At 37.6% G+C, this 20,251-nt stretch overlaps 1 protein-coding gene across 8 annotated transcripts in view; it reads right to left on the bottom strand.

Annotated features, from left to right (window-relative positions):
- The window catches only part of ANKRD44 (ankyrin repeat domain 44), a 343,412-nt gene that overhangs the window by 18,037 nt on the left and 305,124 nt on the right, over positions 1-20,251 (bottom strand). For 4 of the 8 annotated variants that reach the window (XM_049615941.1, XM_049615942.1, XM_049615946.1 and 1 more), the window contains 5 exons: positions 13,631-13,714; positions 11,986-12,131; positions 11,450-11,532; positions 9,002-9,084; positions 7,929-8,020 (listed from right to left, as the gene is read on the bottom strand). In XM_049615941.1, the coding sequence (XP_049471898.1) occupies positions 7,929-8,020; positions 9,002-9,084; positions 11,450-11,532; positions 11,986-12,131; positions 13,631-13,714 (488 nt within the window). Of the gene's footprint in view, positions 1-532; positions 5,603-7,928; positions 8,021-9,001; positions 9,085-11,449; positions 11,533-11,985; positions 12,132-13,630; positions 13,715-20,251 lie in introns of those variants that run through there. The other 4 variants (XM_049615943.1, XM_049615947.1, XM_049615944.1 and 1 more) reach the window with 4 other exon arrangements.

Raw genomic sequence — 20,251 nt, 5'->3', positions numbered from 1 at the left:
ATCTACCAACAACCATATGAGTGAGTTAGAAATGAATCTTTCCCCGGCTAACACCAAGATTACAACCCATGAGGGGCCTTGCGACAGAAGACCCAACTAAACCGTGCCTGGACTCCTGACTCTCAGACACTGTGAGATAATACACATTTGTTGTTTTAAGTCACTAAGTTTTGGGGTAATTTGTTTCACGGCATTAGGTAACTAATATAGACACTCAGCTCTCAACTACATGAAGTACCTACCTGTGGTATGACTCACGCTTCACAGTCGTCCAGAATGAAAAGCACCAACATTTGTATATTTGAATAAGGAGTGAGACATTGCAAAGTACAAAACCTCCCTAAACATCTCTAAGCAGGAACAACCCCAACAATCACAAAGCATTATTGCCAGGATGGCATAAAAGAAAGAACATCTATAGGCACAGGTTGTACATTCAGATCATCAATTATACAAATTTGAGCAAATTATGTAATTTCTCTGGAATCCAGTTTCTTCATGATGGGATTGGGCTAGACCGTGCTAGCACTCCAGAACACTGTGCTTTGAGGAACTCCAGAGGGCCCCACCCCAGAGTCTCTTTCTCTTCAGCTGGAAATGGCGTCCCTGGGAATTTGTTCCTTAATGCTTCTAAGGACTGTCCCTGAAATTATTACTTAATGGGAGGAATTCTGAATGTGAGAAAGAGAGAAAATTCTATTGAAACCTCTGAGATAGTGCAGCGAGGTGGGGCCTTGTATTGCAATGAAGCAGTTGAAGGGTAATGGTGGCAGCCACAAAGATAAGTGTGGTTGATTTCACAATTTTGAGGACCTAGTAGACTTCCCCCTTTCTGAGATATGTGATTTACACAGTCACATTGCCCCTCTCACCGTGAGTGCCTTAGGAATCTAGAGCAAGCTCCCATTCAGTCAGAGCCACTGTATTAAATCTTATGGTTCCCATATTTGTACTCTTTTTCTGTCCTAATTTTTCTACTTCCAGTTTATCACGTGTCCTTTGTTGCAGGCCAGCTCAGATCCTTTGCCAAAAAAATTGGAAGCACAAATAAATATAATAAACACGATTATACATATTTAACTTTTCCCCCTCTAACTGAGTTGGTATAAACAGACATAGCAAGTCTGGAAATACACTTCTATCTTGATTGTTAATTTTCAAAATTTAAGGACAATTTGGCTTCGGTGGCGACCAAGATTTAAGTTAGCGGAATAATTGGTAAAATGAGCATAAACTGGAAAAATTAAAGACCAACACAAATTGTAACAATATTTGTACCGTTTTTATTTGTAAAAATAACCATCTGAATGCATTTCCATAGTATATTACAGTTAAGTACTTCATTACATTATTAGCATTCAGTAGTTGAAAAAGTATTAAACTGTGCTTGAAAAGATTCAGATTGGTTCAAAGTCATTCACTGAACTAAAAGTCATTGTCTTCATTTTTACAGTCATGACATTTACCAGAGTCATTCAACTCCAATTTACATAAGAAAACATTACAGACAAAATCCCACTGAAATCATCAAACAGTATTTTATGCGATTACAAATATGTTATGCAAAATATAACACTGGCACCAGATTTGTATCATCGTGCTTTGCAAAGATATATTGCACATGCTAAAGCATAAAATATGTAGACGAAACTACCAAACAAAAGATATTTGCATTGAATTTTTAGATCACTGCATAAGAAACGCATAAAATTACATTTTTACACACACTCAGATTGTCACTATCTTAAAACGCTTTTCCCCTAGAACATTGACCTATGGTTTACAGTTTTGTAAGAAGAAAGCATTTTAGCACTGCAAAATTCAACATAATTCCCATAGAAAACTTCGGCATTTTCATTTCAAAGCAGGTAAAGGGGAAATAGGAAAAAAAGACACTTTATACATTCAAAGAAAGGCTGAAATGAAAACTCACTGGTATTATATTGCTCCGATAACACTCAAACGAAAAAAATACAAAACATTTCACAGAACATTTTCAGAATATACAAATATAAAAAGGCACTCTAACTTCATATTACAAGACAAAAAAGGGGGTGAGTTCTTCAACCAATGCAACAGATACGCAAACCAAGTTGCTCAACAGTACAAAGAATAACGAGTGCAGCAAATCCATTTGATGTTCTTATTCTAATCTTATAATAAAATAAAAAATCAAGCAGCTGTTTACTGCCTAAAGTACCAAAACATACTATGGTGCCCTTTTAGTAGTGATAAATAGAAATCCCCTGAGCTTTTTACTGTAGAATCATAGCAGATTTTAGGCAATTTGGAGATAGTAATGTATTTACCAAGGATAGGCAGACACGGTGAATAGGTTAAGTGCAATGAAACATGATCCCTGTGGCTGTGGTTAAAATACAGTCCCAAAACAACACATTTAGGTAAAAGCGCTAAACAGCTAAGACTCAGTTAAAAGCATAATTTTTTTTTTCTTAGAAAGCTATGCTGCAAATCTAGTTTTATTTCTACGAGATGTACTTGAAACACACAGAACTCAGAGTTTTAAAAGTCATTTCCTAAAGAAAAAAATTTGGGCTTGGGGAATGGAGAAACAGAGAGAGTGTGGGAGAGAGATCTGATTCAATGAACAATTCAGAGCAAGCATGATTTCATTTTGTTCCTTTGTCCTCCCTCTAGCAGTGAGAGAGGGGAAAAGTCAAAATGCAGCTACATGGAGAGAAATGTCCATGGCCGCCACCGCTTTGCTGCAATCTTCCTTGTATCTCTAGGCTACTCTGCAGGAAAAACGTGAACGCTGCTTCACCCACTAAAAGCAGGCGTTTCCTTTCCTGCTTTAAATGCCAATGGAGCAAGATTTCCATTCACTTCTAGAAAAGACACCACAGTATATCGTGCTTTTTTTTTTTTAGCATTGGATCTCCCTTACTTTCAGTGTTTTGGTAAAGACAAGGTCATTATTGCTCATTAGCAATTTATCTACTTTTTAAAAATTCATCTTCCCTAAACAAACAAAAAGGACAGAGGAAGGAGGGGAGCACAACACCAAGAATTTAAAAAACAATGTTGGTGGTGTCAAAAATCGTCAGTGGAATTAATATCAATTCTAGAAGTCCTTTGAACAAGTTCTCATCTGTGAAGAACCCAACGTGAGTTTTTAATTAAATCCAGAATATTAAAAGAGTAAGAGTAAAGTCTTTTACAGTTAGATGAAAAATATAATACGGTATGTGTATTTGATCCAGATATGATAGAACACTGTTTTAAAAATATCTCACACACGCTATAAAAGAGAAATTTCCAGGGTGAAAATGGAACTGATTTATAAAACGTCAGAGTCCCGCCCGAATGCAACACGTTTCTCTCCTGTTTCTTCCTCAAGCGGAAAATAGCACTTGAGCTGGTGATTTGTATTTCTTCTCTTGGTACATGGACTCACACACTGATATCATTTCCCATTCCGTTTGGGGGACCACGTGAGATTTTCAGCGTGTTCAGAATAGTTCCTGCATCTTTCTTTGGGCCACCTTTGTGCATATGATCCACCACCCACCTGAGTTTTCATCTCGCAGAAGAGCTTTAAGGACGGCAGTGTCTCCTAGGCTCTCAAGGCTGGCTACAGACTGGGGCTGAGCACTGGATGTCGCACCCCTCTCCAACCGACGCGGAAGAACCTGAGAGTCGGCTGGCAACCTTAGCAGGGGAAAGGCTGGGCTTGGCCCACGACTGCTGGCTAGCCCAGAGAGGGTCCGGAGGGTGTTTCTGCTTTTTTGTTACTCCAAGTCACGCACACAGCAATTAACACAGAGAACAAACAACGGATGTTCCTCGACATTTGTTTCATTTCAAATAAATACAAACACATTTACATCAAAAGTATATGAACATTTTCTCTAGTTTGGCAAAAAAAAAAAAAAAAAAAGCCTTGGTCAACACATCCTCAGTTACAAATGTTAAGCCATCAACTAGAAATCTGTGTCTTAAGAAATATAAAATACAACAAAGACTGTTACACAAAAAGATTACAGTTGAACTCCATAGAAAAGCTACTTCAGTTCTCATTTCCATTTTGAAGGAAAACAATTAAATTCTTCCATTTTAGACTGAAGCATTTTGGTCCTCATGTATAGCTGGTTGATGAACTATAGACATATATATATATATATATATATATATATATATACACACATATACATATATGTGTGCATGTGTAGGTGCATAATGTTTAAAGAGTTTCATTCTTCTTTTTGTACAGCTATTCCAGGTGCAGAACGGGGTCCATTTGACCTAGAAGCTTTGGCAGAGGGAGCAGACGCAGTATTCACTATGTTGATTTGATCATCAAGTAACTATCAGTTGGCTTTAATTTCCACATCACCCATTTCTACTTTCTGCTTTCACCTCCTTTGCTTCCTTCTGTAGTCACACTTCCACTCACTTGGCATGACCTTGACTGAGAAGCTCATTTAACGTTTTACTACTGATAAACAAGGTCGATGGTTCTGATGTTTTTTAAAAAGTTAGCATTCTGGTTTAAGGATGAATTAACAAATAAATAAAGGGTAGTTTCATATTAAATTTGCATATGTCTCAAAGTTTTGGTGCAATACAACTTTTCACCTGAACTTTTATTACATAGATTTGGATTCAATCAGTCGGGTGAAAACGACTCACAGACATGTTACAGGGAGTATTCAGTGCCATATTTGTGTTAAGTGAAAAAAGCAACTTCAATTTTCAGTGAATTTTTCCATTCATCTGGCAACTTTGACAAAATCCTTGGAAAGAAGTTCTGGATATTTAAGTGCGTATTATAGAGAAGATATATGAATAATTGGACTCCCTCAAAAAGATTATTACAGGCATCATTTCTGAAGATGAACACCTTTACCTTTGGCTTCTAGTAAGGAAGTAAACATCAAAGTGAGAAGAGATTTGAGGCAATTCCTATCCATACCTTCCATCCCCTTCCAGGGGACATGAATGTCATACTGATATGCTTCTTAGAACTCACAACTGGGTGAGTATATGAAAAAAAAATTCTTTATAGAGAACCGCTCCCTCTCAATTGCATTATGCCAAAAGAAAAATAATTAAATGCATTTTTTACTTCTTACTTAAAATGAGAGGTAGACTTTCACAGAAGTATCTTAGATCTAAGGAAAACATAAAGACAAATAAAAATTGGCGCCCATCTGTGTGAGTGCTTTGTCCTACAGCCTAGCTGCCCTCTCTGGGTTTGATTAATTCCTTCTCTACAGGCTTCTGGAAGCCCAGGCCCATGATAACACTTGAACACAACATAAACCTGGAAGTCAAATTTCTTTCCCTTCTTCCATTATGGGTGATGAGGGAAAAGCTTCTACAGTCCAAAGTCAAAACGTTTCTGAATCAGAATCATTTTCGTTGTACCCGTCCTCTGAGCCTACGTTGTTACTGCACAGGCTAACCATGCTACCCAGATTGGAGAGGGTCGTCCTGCTCAAATTGTCTTTTTTAAAACAAACGAAGTTGACAGCCGTCATTGTACTGGGAGGAGAAAAAGGCATCATGGTAGCCAAAATGAGGGCCAGGCAGTCAGCCACGTCTTTGTTAGGAGCGCAAGCCAGGGCCGGGGTATGACCTGGGCGTAAATGCAGACAAGGCAGTGGTTAGTCCAGGAAATCCAAAGGCGCCGTGAGCATTCCACAGTACATCTCAAACGACCTCACACGTGGAGATGTATGTTGAGTTAGAAATCATGCCAGGCAAAAAGAGGAGTTACTTCCCATGAGTCATGCTAGGGGTGAGGCTAGAGGGAACTGGGAGGGGGAGACACTTCATGAAGGGTTTTGGGGCTTGTTTTTGTTTTTTCAGTTTACATGACAACAAGCACTATGTTATCCGAAGTTAGGCAGAATTCTAGTCTTCATCTAGTGAACAGAAACACAAGGGGGCAGGGATGGGACACAATTCCACACAAAAAAACCAGCAACAGGACAACCACAAAGGTGTTTCCACTTGAGAGCACACGCACACCATGCGCCTCAGGCCTGGGCCAGAGCACTCTCATTCTGAGAACAATGACTTTCCATCGTAGGTAATCGTGTGTCAGGTTAGGAGAGATACTGAAAATCAGATGTCCATAAAAGTGACTAATGCAGATTTGTTGCTCTGTATATATTTATATAAAGTCTATACCAATTAACTAGTTCCAGGAAAATGGAATCATTTGAGCAGATCAGACACAGGAAAGCATTGGTTGTTTGTGATTTGAAATTTACTATCAATTAGCGGAAATTTAATAGAATTAAAAAAAATACCAATACCACCAATCAAAGTCCCAAATCCCAACTGTGGGAAAATGACTGTTGAGTCATGTCATTCTCTACCATTTAGACTTGATGTGTCCTATCCAGAAGAGAAAACTATCTCAATACGTGCAACAGGTGCACGGGGAGGTAGATAAATTCTTTGATTTAATTACTATCCCTACCCAGCCTTTATTCTACTGACCTGAAAGGGTTAGCCTATCTTCTCTGTTGGTAAAGTTCCTACCACCTCTCCCTCATTCATTCAGAGGAACTGGCTTAATAAAACCCAACCTTTTGTTGTTTTATCAACGCTTGACCTAATTTCTGCTCCTGCCCTCCTTCCCCCAACAGATTATTCCTCTCTCTAGTAAGAAAACCAATAAAAATAGACAGGTATGATTTATGATTGTGCTGCTGTACAAAACTGCCCCAAATTGTTCCCAGGCCTTTGGGATACAGCTAAGCTCTAAGAAAGGCCTCAGTTCCACTAACCCAGGCCTCCCATTCCCGAGGTTACTATTGGCAGGACAAGCCTCAAATGCAGCAGGCTTACCCTGGAGAAAGACAAAACTAATTTATTTTGATCTCTTTTGGTCACTTTGGAGAAAAACTGCATGCCAACCCTAAGATACATAATAGGGATAAGAAGGTGAGGGGGAAGGGGGTGGGTGGGACAACCAAGGACATGGAGAAGTAGAGAACTTTCTGCGCCTCCTAGATGAGTCAGGTTGGGGAAAGAGCGGGGGGTACATGCTAGGATAAATGGGGCTGCAAAACAAAAACTAATAGGAATTAGCTAATGTCATATGGCTAATGCTTACTTCTGAGAAATAGGCATGGGCTGCTAGTTCCAATACCTGTAATAAGCAGTTAATTGAGTTACATTAATTATAATACTTTATAAATAATAATGCCACAATTAATGCCACATTAAAAATTACATCGTTCATAAATATCCAGAAGTTCGTCTTTTGTTCCCCGTGGTTTATAGGCCTTGTGCTTAAAATGGTAGTTTAACACAATTCTGGTATTCATAAGCTTTCCAAATTTCTTAGGAAGCAGAGTGGAAAGTTTCTGCTAAGAGTTAAGAGTTAGTTCATTTAGAAAAGGAATGTTACATAGATCAGGAGAAGCTTTCAAGCCTAGAAATTAATTAAACAATATACTCATGTTCCCCAAATATCCATACTGAGAATATGAGTTTTGATCTGTTCTTTAAAAAAAAAAAAAAAAAAAAAAAAAAGTTTGATCTCAGAATGAACTGAAATACAAAGACCTGGGTTTTTCTTTGAGCCCCTGAGCATGCACTAATGACATGGATAGTCTCTAACTCTTCAGCGTATGCAGTTAGAAGTTTGAATGCCTATTTGAAAGCTTTTCAGTGTGTCTAAAACAGTTTAACCACCACGCTGAGGAGTCAGAGACCAGCTGCTGGCATTACATGCAAAATGGAAGGCACTGGTGGGCTACAGGTAGACTACGTATTTTACAAAGACAGACAGGACAAATTATCCTTGTTTGATTTCTCACACACAGAAACTTCCAAGGGTAGAGAATTCTCACTGCCTTTTTAATGAGCTTCTATCTTTCTCATCTTCCTCTAGCTTCACAGCATAGGTAAGGTACCTGTGGTGATTGCTTACTTTTTCCACTTACCATTTTCATCTATAGCGAGTACACAGGCCCCTTTGGCCAACAACTCCTCAACTACCACCTTCAAGCCATTTCGTGCAGCCACGTGGAGGGGTCTGAAACAAGACAACACCTAACGTCACCTGTGATGCATATTTGTATGAGAATGTGTCGTTTTGGGTAGCTGAATTGCTAAAAGGAAAAAAAAAATACTTAAGAATCTATAAATAGTACACGAATATTTTTATTTTTTAAAATAAAAATATTTGCCAACTAAATCTTTTCCAGGTGCTAATGATCCAACTGTTCTTCCATGTTGGTCCAGATTTCTCTGCAGATACTACAAATACTCTGCATCTTAAACAACCCTAATAACAGTACATAGGGAGTCAGAAAAAGAACGCAAGCTCTGGCATGTTTTCTAGAAGGTTCTTTACCCCTTGCTTTCTACTCTAGCATTTGAATGACTGTTTCACACTGTCCATCAACATGATTGGTATTAATATCACTCATATATATTTATCTCAAACCTCCTTATTATTACTAGATGCACTAAACAATATTTGGTTGAATTTCGAATACCTTAAAGAATAATGTCAAACCCAGTATACTCATCTCTGCTATATACATCTTAAGAAACTTAATGGAAAAAAAATCCTAATACTCCTTTGCCCTAAAATGCATAAGGAATTTGGAAAACAAATCAGCCTTTAGGTCTTCCATGCTGAGGAGTACACTGAATTGTATTAAATGTAATTAGGCCAAATTGCTTAGAAACCCTTCAAATGTATTCGAGGAACCTGATTTATAAAACTGTCACTTTCCAGTAAGAATACATAATGGTAGTGTATTATACTATATAATTCTCTGAAGGCATATCAAAATAAAGATTCTAACTAAAAATGTCTAGCTTGGTCAGCATTTGTCAGTATGTGACTTTCAACTTCCTGAAGGAGAAGCCAGGACTATGTCTTTCACCGCTGTGTTCCTCAGTGCTAGACTGGCACACAGCACACTCTTAATATCTGTTGAATAAACGACTATGAAATGAGTATGAATAAACTATGTCCAAATCCAACTGTAGTAGTCACACTTACGTCTGCAGTGCGTTATTTCTTGCATTAATAAGGCTCTCGTCCTGTATCTTGTCAAGTATTAACAAGGCACATTTTTCATGACCCTAATCAAGAAAAAAAAAAAAATAAGAAACACAAGACAGAAACACAGAAAAGTTCCTGCAAAATTACTTGATTTTGCTTTAAATTTAAAACGAACATTCTTTGCTTCAAAACATTTTATTAAGGCTATTTTCTGAGTAATTCCTTTTTTTTTCTAAAAAGCAAATGGTTAAAGGATGCTAGATTCTCAAAGATTCTGGATAAGGTCTATTAGGACTTGATTAATGGAACTCTAATCTAAAATATTAATATTTCTAAGGTAACAGCAGAGTTAATGTTCAGAGAACTGAAGGAGATGCTAGTTCAGCAAGGTCAGCTGGTAAACATATAAGTCTGTCAACGTTACTTTTGAAACATATGTCAAGTCCCATCTCCTTCCTCAAGCCCTCAGTGACACTCAGTGACCCATCTACTCCTGAAATTTCCATCACATCTATTACCAGTATCACTTATCATTATGTTGTGAAGGAACTCTTTCAGGAAAGTTCATTCTTTTCTTCCTCAACCAGGGGAAGATATCTTTATATCTTATAAGAGATGGTTGATAATTTTAAAAAATTAATTAATAAGTCAGAGACACTTTCATGACTTCAGGCCTATGCCCTGTTAAGGGGTCATAGTTTCTTAAACGCTTGCTATTCAAAGTGCGTCCCACAGACAAGCAACATCAGCTTAACTTGGGAGTTAGAAATGTTGAATCTCAGGCCTCACTTCAGACCTGCATTGTTTTAAACACTTATTTATTTATTTATTTTTGGGGGTGGGGGGAGGGAGAGAGAATGAGCTGGGGAGGGGTAGAGAGAGAGAGGGAGCCCAATGCAGGGCTTGATCTCATGAACTGTGACCTGCATTTTAACAAGATCCTCTAGTGATTCATTTGCACAACAAAGGTTAAAGATCATTGTACTTCTATTCATGAAAACATTACACTTTGAAACAAACTTTATGAAACTGAGTTTTTTTTTGTGGTTTCCATGGGCTTCCCAGAGCATGAAGTGAGAAAATGCAACCACTGAAATGAAAAACCAAGACTTCTGGTACCAATGGGTATAAACAACACCTTTAACTGTCACTATATTCAAATAAACCACCATCACCGGTGTCCATTGGCATCACATTATAATGCCTTATAAGGGAGCCCCTGAAATGTAATTTCAGAAGTGTCCCTGGAGTTTTCATTCTAATGCACTCTGATAGAGTGTAAATAGTTGTGATCTTATTAGAGGCCCATCTGGGCTTAAAAATATTCATAGCCGTAAGCTTAGTAAGTTCACATTTGGAATTTATCTTAAAGGAATGAGTAAGAATTCTTTAAAAAAATATTTCTCTACAATGACAACATCTATAGTAGCACATATTTTAAAACATGCAAACGTCTAACAGTTGGGGACGGGTTGAATAAAGGATGGCACATTTCTAAGGTAGAATACCATGCATCTTCTAAAACACTATAAAAATTTGATATCTAAAAGAAAGATATTCATAAGAGATGATTCAGTAACAAAAGCAGGGTTTAAAATAGTATGATCTCCCTTTTGTAAAGTTATATATGTATTTATATGTCATTTATCTTTTACAGAATCAGGAATCTTGGGCTACATGCGAACATCATACTATTAAAAAAAAAACCCGGGGCGCCTGGGTGGCGCAGTCGGTTAAAGCGTCCGACTTCAGCCAGGTCACGATCTCGCGGTCCGTGAGTTCGAGCCCCGCGTCAGGCTCTGGGCTGATGGCTCGGAGCCTGGAGCCTGTTTCCGATTCTGTGTCTCCCTCTCTCTCTGCCCCTCCCCCGTTCATGCTCTGTCTCTCTCTGTCCCCAAAATAAATAAAAAAACGTTGAAAAAAAAAAATTAAAAAAAAAAAAAAAAAACTCAAACACATTCCTTGTGGTGAACTACGTATGCATCAGAAAAAAGGACAGAAGGTAGAAATGCACATGAATGCACTAATTTGCCTCCTAGGAGAGTAATTTTTGGCTGTGTTATTACAATGTTTTCAAATGGAACAAAATGAAAACAAGTGGACCTTTTTATACTTTAGAAGCCATGTAACTACAGCCCCAGCCTGTGTTTCAAACCAAAATGATATAGTCATGCAACCATGGAGACAGACACAGTGGCAGCATGAAGATAGACCACACAAGAATGCAAGTGTCACATGCCATGAAAGTCATATCCTCATCAACCCCTGCGTGGGTCTGCCTTTTTGCCTCTTCCCCTTCCATTATGCTTAGAGTTGACAACACCTTGGGGAAATGTACATCTTAATTAAGAGACATGATACACGCTTCTGAGATAGCATTCAAGTGGTATTATTTTTCCTATTATTACAACACTAAGTAACACTGTTTCAAATTCATTTACATACTTTGCTACTAGCCAAATGTAAGGATGTGTTCAAGTCTTTATCCTTTACGGTCAGATCAGCCTGGGCACTGTTCACCAAGATATCTATAGAAAAAGCCAAGAGAGAATTACTCAGACTACATGCCAATTATAATCACACATTCAAATCAGTATGGTCACGTAATCATATTTAATGCTTTTAAAGAAAAAAAAGAGGAATACTTTATTGCCACATTTGTTCCATCCAAATCCAAGGTCTACAGGCATCAAGTTTAATTCTCTGTACACAGTTCTGTTATTTCCAGGTCAAATAAATCTGTTGCTATATTTGGTCTCTAAATGTTGAGATGTTTCACTGCAGAGATGAGTTCACTTTGAAAAGGTCCACCAATAATCAAATAACAGGGGACTGAGGATGATTAGCAAGTAGAGTCAAGTGGCTTAAATAAAATGCTGGCCTTTTTTACATGCATATACCAAGAGAATAACTGATTCTCGGTTTTATGCTACTCTGGTTTTGGTTGGGCGTGGATGTGAAGCCCACCAGTCAGCACATACCCACAGCGCCTGCCTGCCCATTCTCAGCAGCCATCATCAGTGCTGTTTTCCCTGAATTATCTGCTGCGTTCACTTCGGCACTGTGTCTCAGAAGAAGCTGCAAGCACTCCACGTGATCAGCAAATGCTGCCGCATGAAGCGGTGTCCTAATGATTTAAAACAAACAGGATGTTAGTTTCCTTTATTATTTATTTTTTACTTTTATCACTTTTGAGAGAAAGAGAGAGAGAGAGAGAGAGAAAGAGAACGGGCAGAGGAGGGGAGAGAGAGAGGTAGACACAGAATCCGAAGCAGACTCCAGGCTCTGAGCTGTCAGCACAGAGCCCGATGTGGGGCTCGAACCCATGAACCACGAGATCATGACCTGAGCCAAACTTGGATGCTCAACCGACTGAGCCACCCAGGTGCCCCAATTTTAGTTTCCTTAAACTCAACACACTCTTTCTGTATATGCCTGAGAAACATGTGCACAGCGTCATCTTAGGGATTTAAACCTTCTCAGTTTACAGAGATGACAATCAGGCCCTCTCCAAGGTCCATTCAGTCACCTAGGTGAATGGCACCCCCTAGATTTGGAGGGTGTAAGTGGTGGCCTTGATAATAAAATGAGCATCTGCACTGACCCTTTGATGTTGAGTTCCAGTGACTTCTTTCTTATCTTTGATAAAGATACTTTCAAAATTAGGCCTTAATTTTATAGATAATTGGCTATTTAAATAATAAAAAAGCCCACATTATCTACTGTGGACAGTAGATTTCTCTAGGAGTACAATTTGGTATTATTTATCAAAAATAAAAACCACTGACCTTCTAACCAAGTAAATCCATGTTTAAAACTTTATTTCCTAGATGTACTTGGTCATGTGAACACACACATATACTAGACTGCTCACTGCACCACTCTGCGAAACAGCAAAATACTGGAAACAAATTAAATGTTCTTCACTAGAAGGCAGGCTGATTAAATGAGTATAGCGATTCAGTGAAGTAATATGCAGCTTCAAAAATAATCTGGTAAATCTACATATTCTGGTATGAAAAGGTTTCCAAGATACCCTAAAAGCAGAGCATTGCAACAGAATTCTCCCATTTGCATAAGAGCATAAGTATATATTTTTTTACATATGTTTGTGGTTATTGTGTAGAAATTACTTGGTAGAATATAAAAATGTGAAAAGATCAATTTAAGGTGATGGAAGAGGCTGGGGCTTCTGGGATAAGAGAGTAATTTCTCCTAATTACATATTCATTATATTTAATTTTTAAAAGCCATGCTTTTACATTACTTTTTGTGACTTTTATTGTTTGTTCTTTTTTTTTTTTTTGAGAGAGAGAGAGAGAGAGAGAGAGAAAGAGTATGAGTGGGGAAGAGGGGTAGAGGAAGAGAGAAAGAGAGACAGAGAGAGAGAATCCCAGGCAGGTTCCACACTCAGCACAGAGTCTGATGTGGGGCTCAATCCCAAGACCCTGGGATCATGACCTAAGCCAAAATCGAGAATCATATGCTCAACTGACTGAGCCACCAAGGTGCCCCTATATTACTTTTTAAACTAAACAAAAAAATAAATGTTTGGCTACTTTACAACCACAAAGCAGAGACTAAGATTGATCAAGACAAGAGGCATGGCATCTCAGTATCACTTACCTGCCTTTGTCATCTCTGCAATTGACAATGCTGGAATCTATGGCCCCAAGTAGCAATGACGCACAATTCTCATGATCGTTTATTCTAAAATGAAAATAAGGTTTACATTTTAAGGTATCACTCTTTTAAAAATTACATGTTTCCTCCCACTCCATCTTCCTATGCACTATATATTTTAACAATCTGACACATTAAAAAAAATCTGATTCAAATATCTGGGGTTTATGATCTGTTCACATGATTGCAGAAGACAATTTAGATCACACGAACAAACTTCATTTAATGCTTCATGAAGCAGGCAGTCTCCATTCTCAAGAGTTTGGAGAACTGCTTGCTTCAGGAAGCGTTAAATAAGATGTATATCACCTAAATTGTCTTCTTTAATCAGTTTAACAGGTGACGAGGGTGGGATTCTAAGCTGACTACTAACAGCCTGCAAGAGGAAAAGACAAGCAAGGCACCTGCCTAACCCTGAGTTCACTCTCCTCTGGTTACCAAGGGCCGGGGGTGGGTCACTCTTGGATTTGAGGTCCGCTCCCTTGTCTGAAACGGTCCAGGCCAAACGCACTTTATCCAAAACTTTTTAAGGGAAAAGTGTTCATTAAAGTTCCCAGAGAGGTTCTATGATTCAGAAAAGGCTCAGGGACAGTTAGGTGACAGCAGTTGTGGGACTAACAGGGACCATGATGTAAGTCTACAGCATAAACCACTGGGAGACTTGGGGAAATAAATTAAAAGTCTGCAAAAATGCAGACTGTTTTGACCAACGGCACATCAAAATCTAAGTAGGCACAAGTTGGACTATTCGAAGCCCTTAGGGCATCCACCATTGTAAAGAATGCTTGTGACGAGTAATAGATCTTTTGTTAATGAGAATCTCAGAAATCAAAGCCACAAAATTGATGGGCATAGGTTGGGCACTTAAAAGCTGTTACAGTGCTCACCACATACTTCTGTGATAAGCTGGTCATGGAACAGATTAGATTCATACTAGGTCACCCAACAACTTCAAGAAAATTTCATGCAACAAGCTACACTGTAAAACACCACACAAATCCCAAACTCAATGGTACATCTCTCTCAGGTATTAATTTGGTTCCAAGAGACTCTAGGCTTAGCTAAAGAAATGACATCCTCAAGTTTCAAAGAATTGAGCACTCTGCCTTCAAGCACAGTTGCTTATTTTATGTCTAAGAACTGTGGTCCCAGATGCGATGGATACCTACGAAAATGGCAAACTCTTACTAAGACAACCCAGAATTAAAATGGCCATCATGGGGAATGTTCCAATTAGGTAAGATTGTTCCTTTGAGAAGAAGACTTGAGAGCTAGGGTTCCCAAATCAACAAAGAGAATGGGATGCCTATTTTTATTGGTCTGCAGAAGCTTCCAAAAGGTTTCAAGCTTCATTGAAAGATTCATTGCAAAAGGTTAATGAAAAATTAAAGACACAAGAGGTACCTGAAATAAAGACTGTAAGACTGATATGACTCCTACTACTGCCCTCTATCCTCCCTTACCTGAGTACTTACAGTCTACTAATTCACTTCTGAATTGCCTTTCCACTGTTAAGAGGCTACAAGAGCGTAAACAAGTCTTTTCAGAGTTACTGGCCCTATAGCTACAACTGCTCCAAGGCCAGAAACTTAACACCTCAGTGCACCATCATCAAAACACTGGCTCAGAAATCGGTGTCTCATTTGCAATCCACCAGGACACTGGAGAAAAGATTGTCCTAGAAGGTTTTGTGCAAATCCTCTGATACCAACTCAAATGTCCCCATATATACCCTCAAAGGAGGGCCCCTATTATATGGGCCCCCTCCAGTGTTGATAAGATGCCAAGAAATTCTCCGGTAAACTGCTATAAGTTATTCCTTTTAACAGCCAAGTCGAAATAAAATTAAAATTAATGGAAAAATCTTGCCAAATTCCGGTAGACACATACCAGAGCAATATTCTCTACATTAAACTCCACTCACTCTGGAGCCTGCAGATGGGATCCTGGGAAAACTGGCAAGAGCGGGCAAAGAGTGAGAATTCTTACCAGATTCAGCTTTTCTGGTCTCTGTGGTGCCTGGTCAAGAGGGGAAGGTATAATTTTGTGTTTTCCCTTCCTTTCCAAATTCACTCTTATGAATTTGGTTTATTGATCTTTTTCTCTTCCAGGGACTGCTATTGCCTTCTTGCTTGTCCTAAATCCTTCTTTCTTTTGGCAATCTTTAGGAGGTAGCTGTGGATCTTGGGAGAGTAGTATCTTTTGCACCATCTTTGGGGGCACCTCTTGCATTCCATGGGTTGTTCAGTATTGCCAGGGATATTTACCGTTTGCCCAGGCTGAAACTTGACAAGATATTGGAAATGCCTTTTTCTTTCTTTCTTTCTTTCTTTCTTTCTTTCTTTCTTTCTTTCTTTCCTTCCTTCCTTCCTTCCTTCCTTCCTTCCTTCCTTCCTTCCTTCTTTTTTTTAAAGTTGCTTCATGGTCAGAAGTTGGCCAAATAGGAAGTTGGTATTCAGAGCCTGATAGTAACTTTTTTTTTAGGCCTTTCCACTAAGTTAAATGAAACTATGTACCTGGTGTTGGGAGTGGGGAACCAGGGGCATTCCAAAGATAAACAGCTCTAAATCTAGAACAAAGGAAGCCTTTGATTTCTATCTTAGTTGAAGGAAGATTTTCTCCTTGATGTAAAAAAGCAAATTAAAGATAATGTAGTTGGATGAGTAGGTCAGCCCCCTTTTTGGGGGGAATTAAAACCAACCTTCCTTGCCTTACAAATTCGGTTTTTAAAGAACAGAAAAAGCTCACCTATCCTTTTTATCAATCCCCAAATATCCTCTATTCATCTCAAAAGGCTTGTAGGTATTGTAAAATCCTAGATTTAGGAAACAGAAGTCCTTCTTGGAAGAAAGAATTACTGCATTCTTTCCCTGTGCCTTTGAGATGTAAATGTTATAAAGGTCTTCTCTAGGAACTTGTTTGTAGGCCATCTGTTTGAAATGCACATTTCAGGGAAATAATTCTTGTCAGAAAAAAGAAGAAAAAAAGAAAGGCTATTTGGAAACTAGGAAATAAAAAATCCTAAGTGTTGATGAGCACTGGGTGATGTACGGAATCTCTAAATCTCTATATTGTACACCTGAAACTAATATAACACTGTATATTAACTATACTGGAATTAAAAAAAATGTTTAGGGGCGCCTAGGTGGCTGAGTCAGTTAAGTCTCAGACTCTTGATTTCAGCTCAGTTCATGATCTCATGGTTGGTGAGTTTGAGCCCTACATTGGGCTCTGCACTGACAGCACAGAGCCTACTTGGGATTCTCTCTTCCTCTCTCTCTGCTCCTACCCCACTTGTGCTCTTTCTCTCTCAAGATAAATAAATAACTTAAATTTTTTTTTTAAATCTTAAGTTTTCTCCTTAAATATTAGTAAAGAGGTTTAAGCCATCTGAGCAGATAACCTTAACTAATTCCATTTGTCAAAAACAAAATTTAGATCTATGTATCTGTTTTGTTAAAAATTTTTTTTCAAATGTTTATTTCTTTTTGAGAGAGAGAGTGTGAGTGGAAGAGTAAGTATGATGTTTCATCTCCAATTTTTGAAGAATTTTGTTATTGATTTGTAAATTGATTTCCTTGTTGTTTCAATTTCTTTTTTAAAATTTTTTTGTGTTTATTAATTTTGAGAGAGAGACAGAGACAGAGAGCACCAGTGAGGGAGGGACAGAGAGAGAGGGAGACACAGAATGTGAAGCAGGCTCCAGGCTCTGAGGTGTTGGCACAGAACCCCATGTGGGGCTCAACCTCAAAAACTATGAGATCATGACCTGAGCCAGATGCTTAACCAGTTGAACCACCCACACGCTCTGTTGTTTTTTTTTAAATAAACTAGTGAGCTTTGCATTATCATGCCTGTTTAAAGGCTAAAATTTGAAAACAAAAGCTGTAAGATTTCTGTTTGTATCCATCTATATGTGTATGTATGTCTATGTATGTATGTTATGTTTTTTTCTACTTCCTGATAATATTACCAAAATTAATTTGTAAAGAGCTCTATTTAATTGGCTTAAAGAATATTAAGCACGTACAGAAGTCAAGTATATTCTCTGAAATATAGAAACTAACCTAAATGTTTTTCAGGTTCACATGATCTAGGTTATCCTTGGTAAACAAAGAATAATTTTAGGATGGTTGGTTTAATTTAAAGCAGGCATGTCTTCAGAATTATCAGGATGTATAATGTAGACATAAAACTTTCATTCTACTTATGTGTACTAAAAATCAAATAAGCTCATGTCATCACTGTTACAGAATTTGTCAGCAAGAAAGGTAATTTAAGATGATTGTTAGCTGTTTACTATCTCATGAAACTTTCATGAGTGATCTAAACAATTGTTAAGCACAAGTAAATTAAATAGATGTAAGAAAAAATATAGATGTAAGTAAGATAAAAGTTTGTAAATAAACTTTTCAACAATAATTATGCTTTATGGTGTGTATACTTAAGAAAAGTTTCCAAAATGTTTTTGGTAACCTGAAGCTTTAAAGTTATACGAGATAAATTAAATGATGGATATTCATTGACTATATAGATCATTTCCAATTAACATAAAATTCTGAAACATTAATTACTGAACATAGATTTATCTACTTTTGGCTTCCTTTGACCAAGGTGCTAGAGATGTTTTGCTCTGTTTGTAAACATGTTTTATACCACATTGAAAAATGTACTATGTGGGAGAAATATACTTCTCAAAATTATGAAATTTATTTATAAATTTGCCAATCCACCGAATGCTAATGTAATAGACAATCCACTATTGCTTACTTCTTAGTTTTCACTAGGAGTTAGGGCTCTAGAGGTTAAGAAGTTTAATCAATTAAAATTATTGAGACATAATAAGGGTGAAAGAAAACAACTGTGTAAGAAAGGTAGGTAATAAAAGTAGAATGTATTTTTTTGGATAAGGAAAGGTATGAAAGATATGGGTTGTTTTTTTTTTTTGTTTATTCGATTATTTTGATAAGAAAAAAGAGAAAGTAATTTTTTACTAAAGTAAAATGACTTTTTTTCTGGAACAAGAAAGAGAGAGGAAAATTAGTATAAAATCTGAATGGATATAAAAGTTGTAAAAGACCTGCAGAAAAGGAATCTTGGAAAAGGAATTCTATGTGTGGTCAAGCTGGCTAAGATTGGAATGGATGTATTTAAGTTTAAAAAAATGAGTTTTAGCATCAAAAGTACACTAATGCAAAATCAGAATTTGGTTTTCTCTCTGTTAAATAAAAGAACAACGGGTTTTTTTTGTTTTTGTTTTTTTGTTTTTTTAGATTATTGGTCTGCACTCAATAAGAAATTATAAGCAAAGGTGTTTTTTTTTAACCTTTTAAGAAATCCTCCTGAAAAGCAAAAGATTTATTTCTTACCAAAATAGTTTAATGTGTTTTATGCTATCTTTTTTTTTTTTTTTTTTTAATTTTTTTTTTCAACGTTTTTTATTTATTTTTGGGACAGAGAGAGACAGAGCATGAACGGGGGAGGGTCAGAGAGAGAGGGAGACACAGAATCGGAAACAGGCTCCAGGCTCTGAGCCATCAGCCCAGAGCCTGACGCGGGGCTCGAACTCACGGACCGCGAGATCGTGACCTGGCTGAAGTCGGACGCTTAACCGACTGCGCCACCCAGGCGCCCCTATGCTATCTTTATCATGTCTTTGTTTTATCTTACTTTTTTTAAAAGTTTATTTATTTGAGAGAGATAGAGAGTGTGTGTGCATGCATGCACACAAGCCCAGGGGAGGGGCAGAGAGAGAGAGGAGAGAGAATCCTAAGCAGGCTCCGTGCTGTCAGCACAGAGCCTGATGTGAGGCTTGAACTCATGAACCACGAGATCATGACCTTAGCCAAAATCAAGAGTCAGACACCCAGGTGTCCCCAATGGGTCTTTAATTACTTAAGAAAAAGAGCTAAGGAGTTTTTTGTTTGTTTGTTTTTTTAGCCAGTATGAAGTTTTCTGTATTTGAAAGTAAAGACTTAAAGTCTTTAACTATCACTTTGGTTAAATGGATAACTAAATATTGTTGCACAGTGACCTATGATCCTATTTGACCAAGTGTTTTAAAATCTTTTGATATTTTTGATAAACTTCTTCCATAACAAATTCTTTTTTTTAATGTTTATTGTGCTGTCAGTGCATAGCCTGATGTGGGGCTAGAACTCATGAACCATGAGATCATGATCTGAGCCAAAGTTGGATGGTCAACCAACTGAGCCATCCAGGCACCCCACCCGCAAATAAAATTCTAAATGAAGTCTTTTTGACCTTGAACGAAGTTGGGTATTTTTCAAAGGTACCTGAAACATCTCAAAAGATTCTTTCTCTTTCCTTATGAAAGGATAAATATTAAACTAATCAGGCTTATTTGGTATGTTAAATTATATAGGAAGCATTGTCAGATAAGAAATGATGTTTTCAGGTTATATGGTGAGCATACATACGTTATCATAAGTGTTCCAGAAATTGTATAAAATTCCTAAAATTCTGATGCATTCTGGTATAATTTTATCTGTCCATAATTCCACTTATCATGTTAAATGTTATGTGTAACAAAAATTACCAAAT

This window comes from Panthera uncia, assembly GCF_023721935.1.
Source record: "Panthera uncia isolate 11264 chromosome C1 unlocalized genomic scaffold, Puncia_PCG_1.0 HiC_scaffold_3, whole genome shotgun sequence".
Taxonomy (NCBI): domain Eukaryota; kingdom Metazoa; phylum Chordata; class Mammalia; order Carnivora; family Felidae; genus Panthera; species Panthera uncia.
The sequence above is the reverse complement of the archived record's forward strand: the minus strand, read 5'-3'. Positions and strand labels throughout refer to the sequence as shown.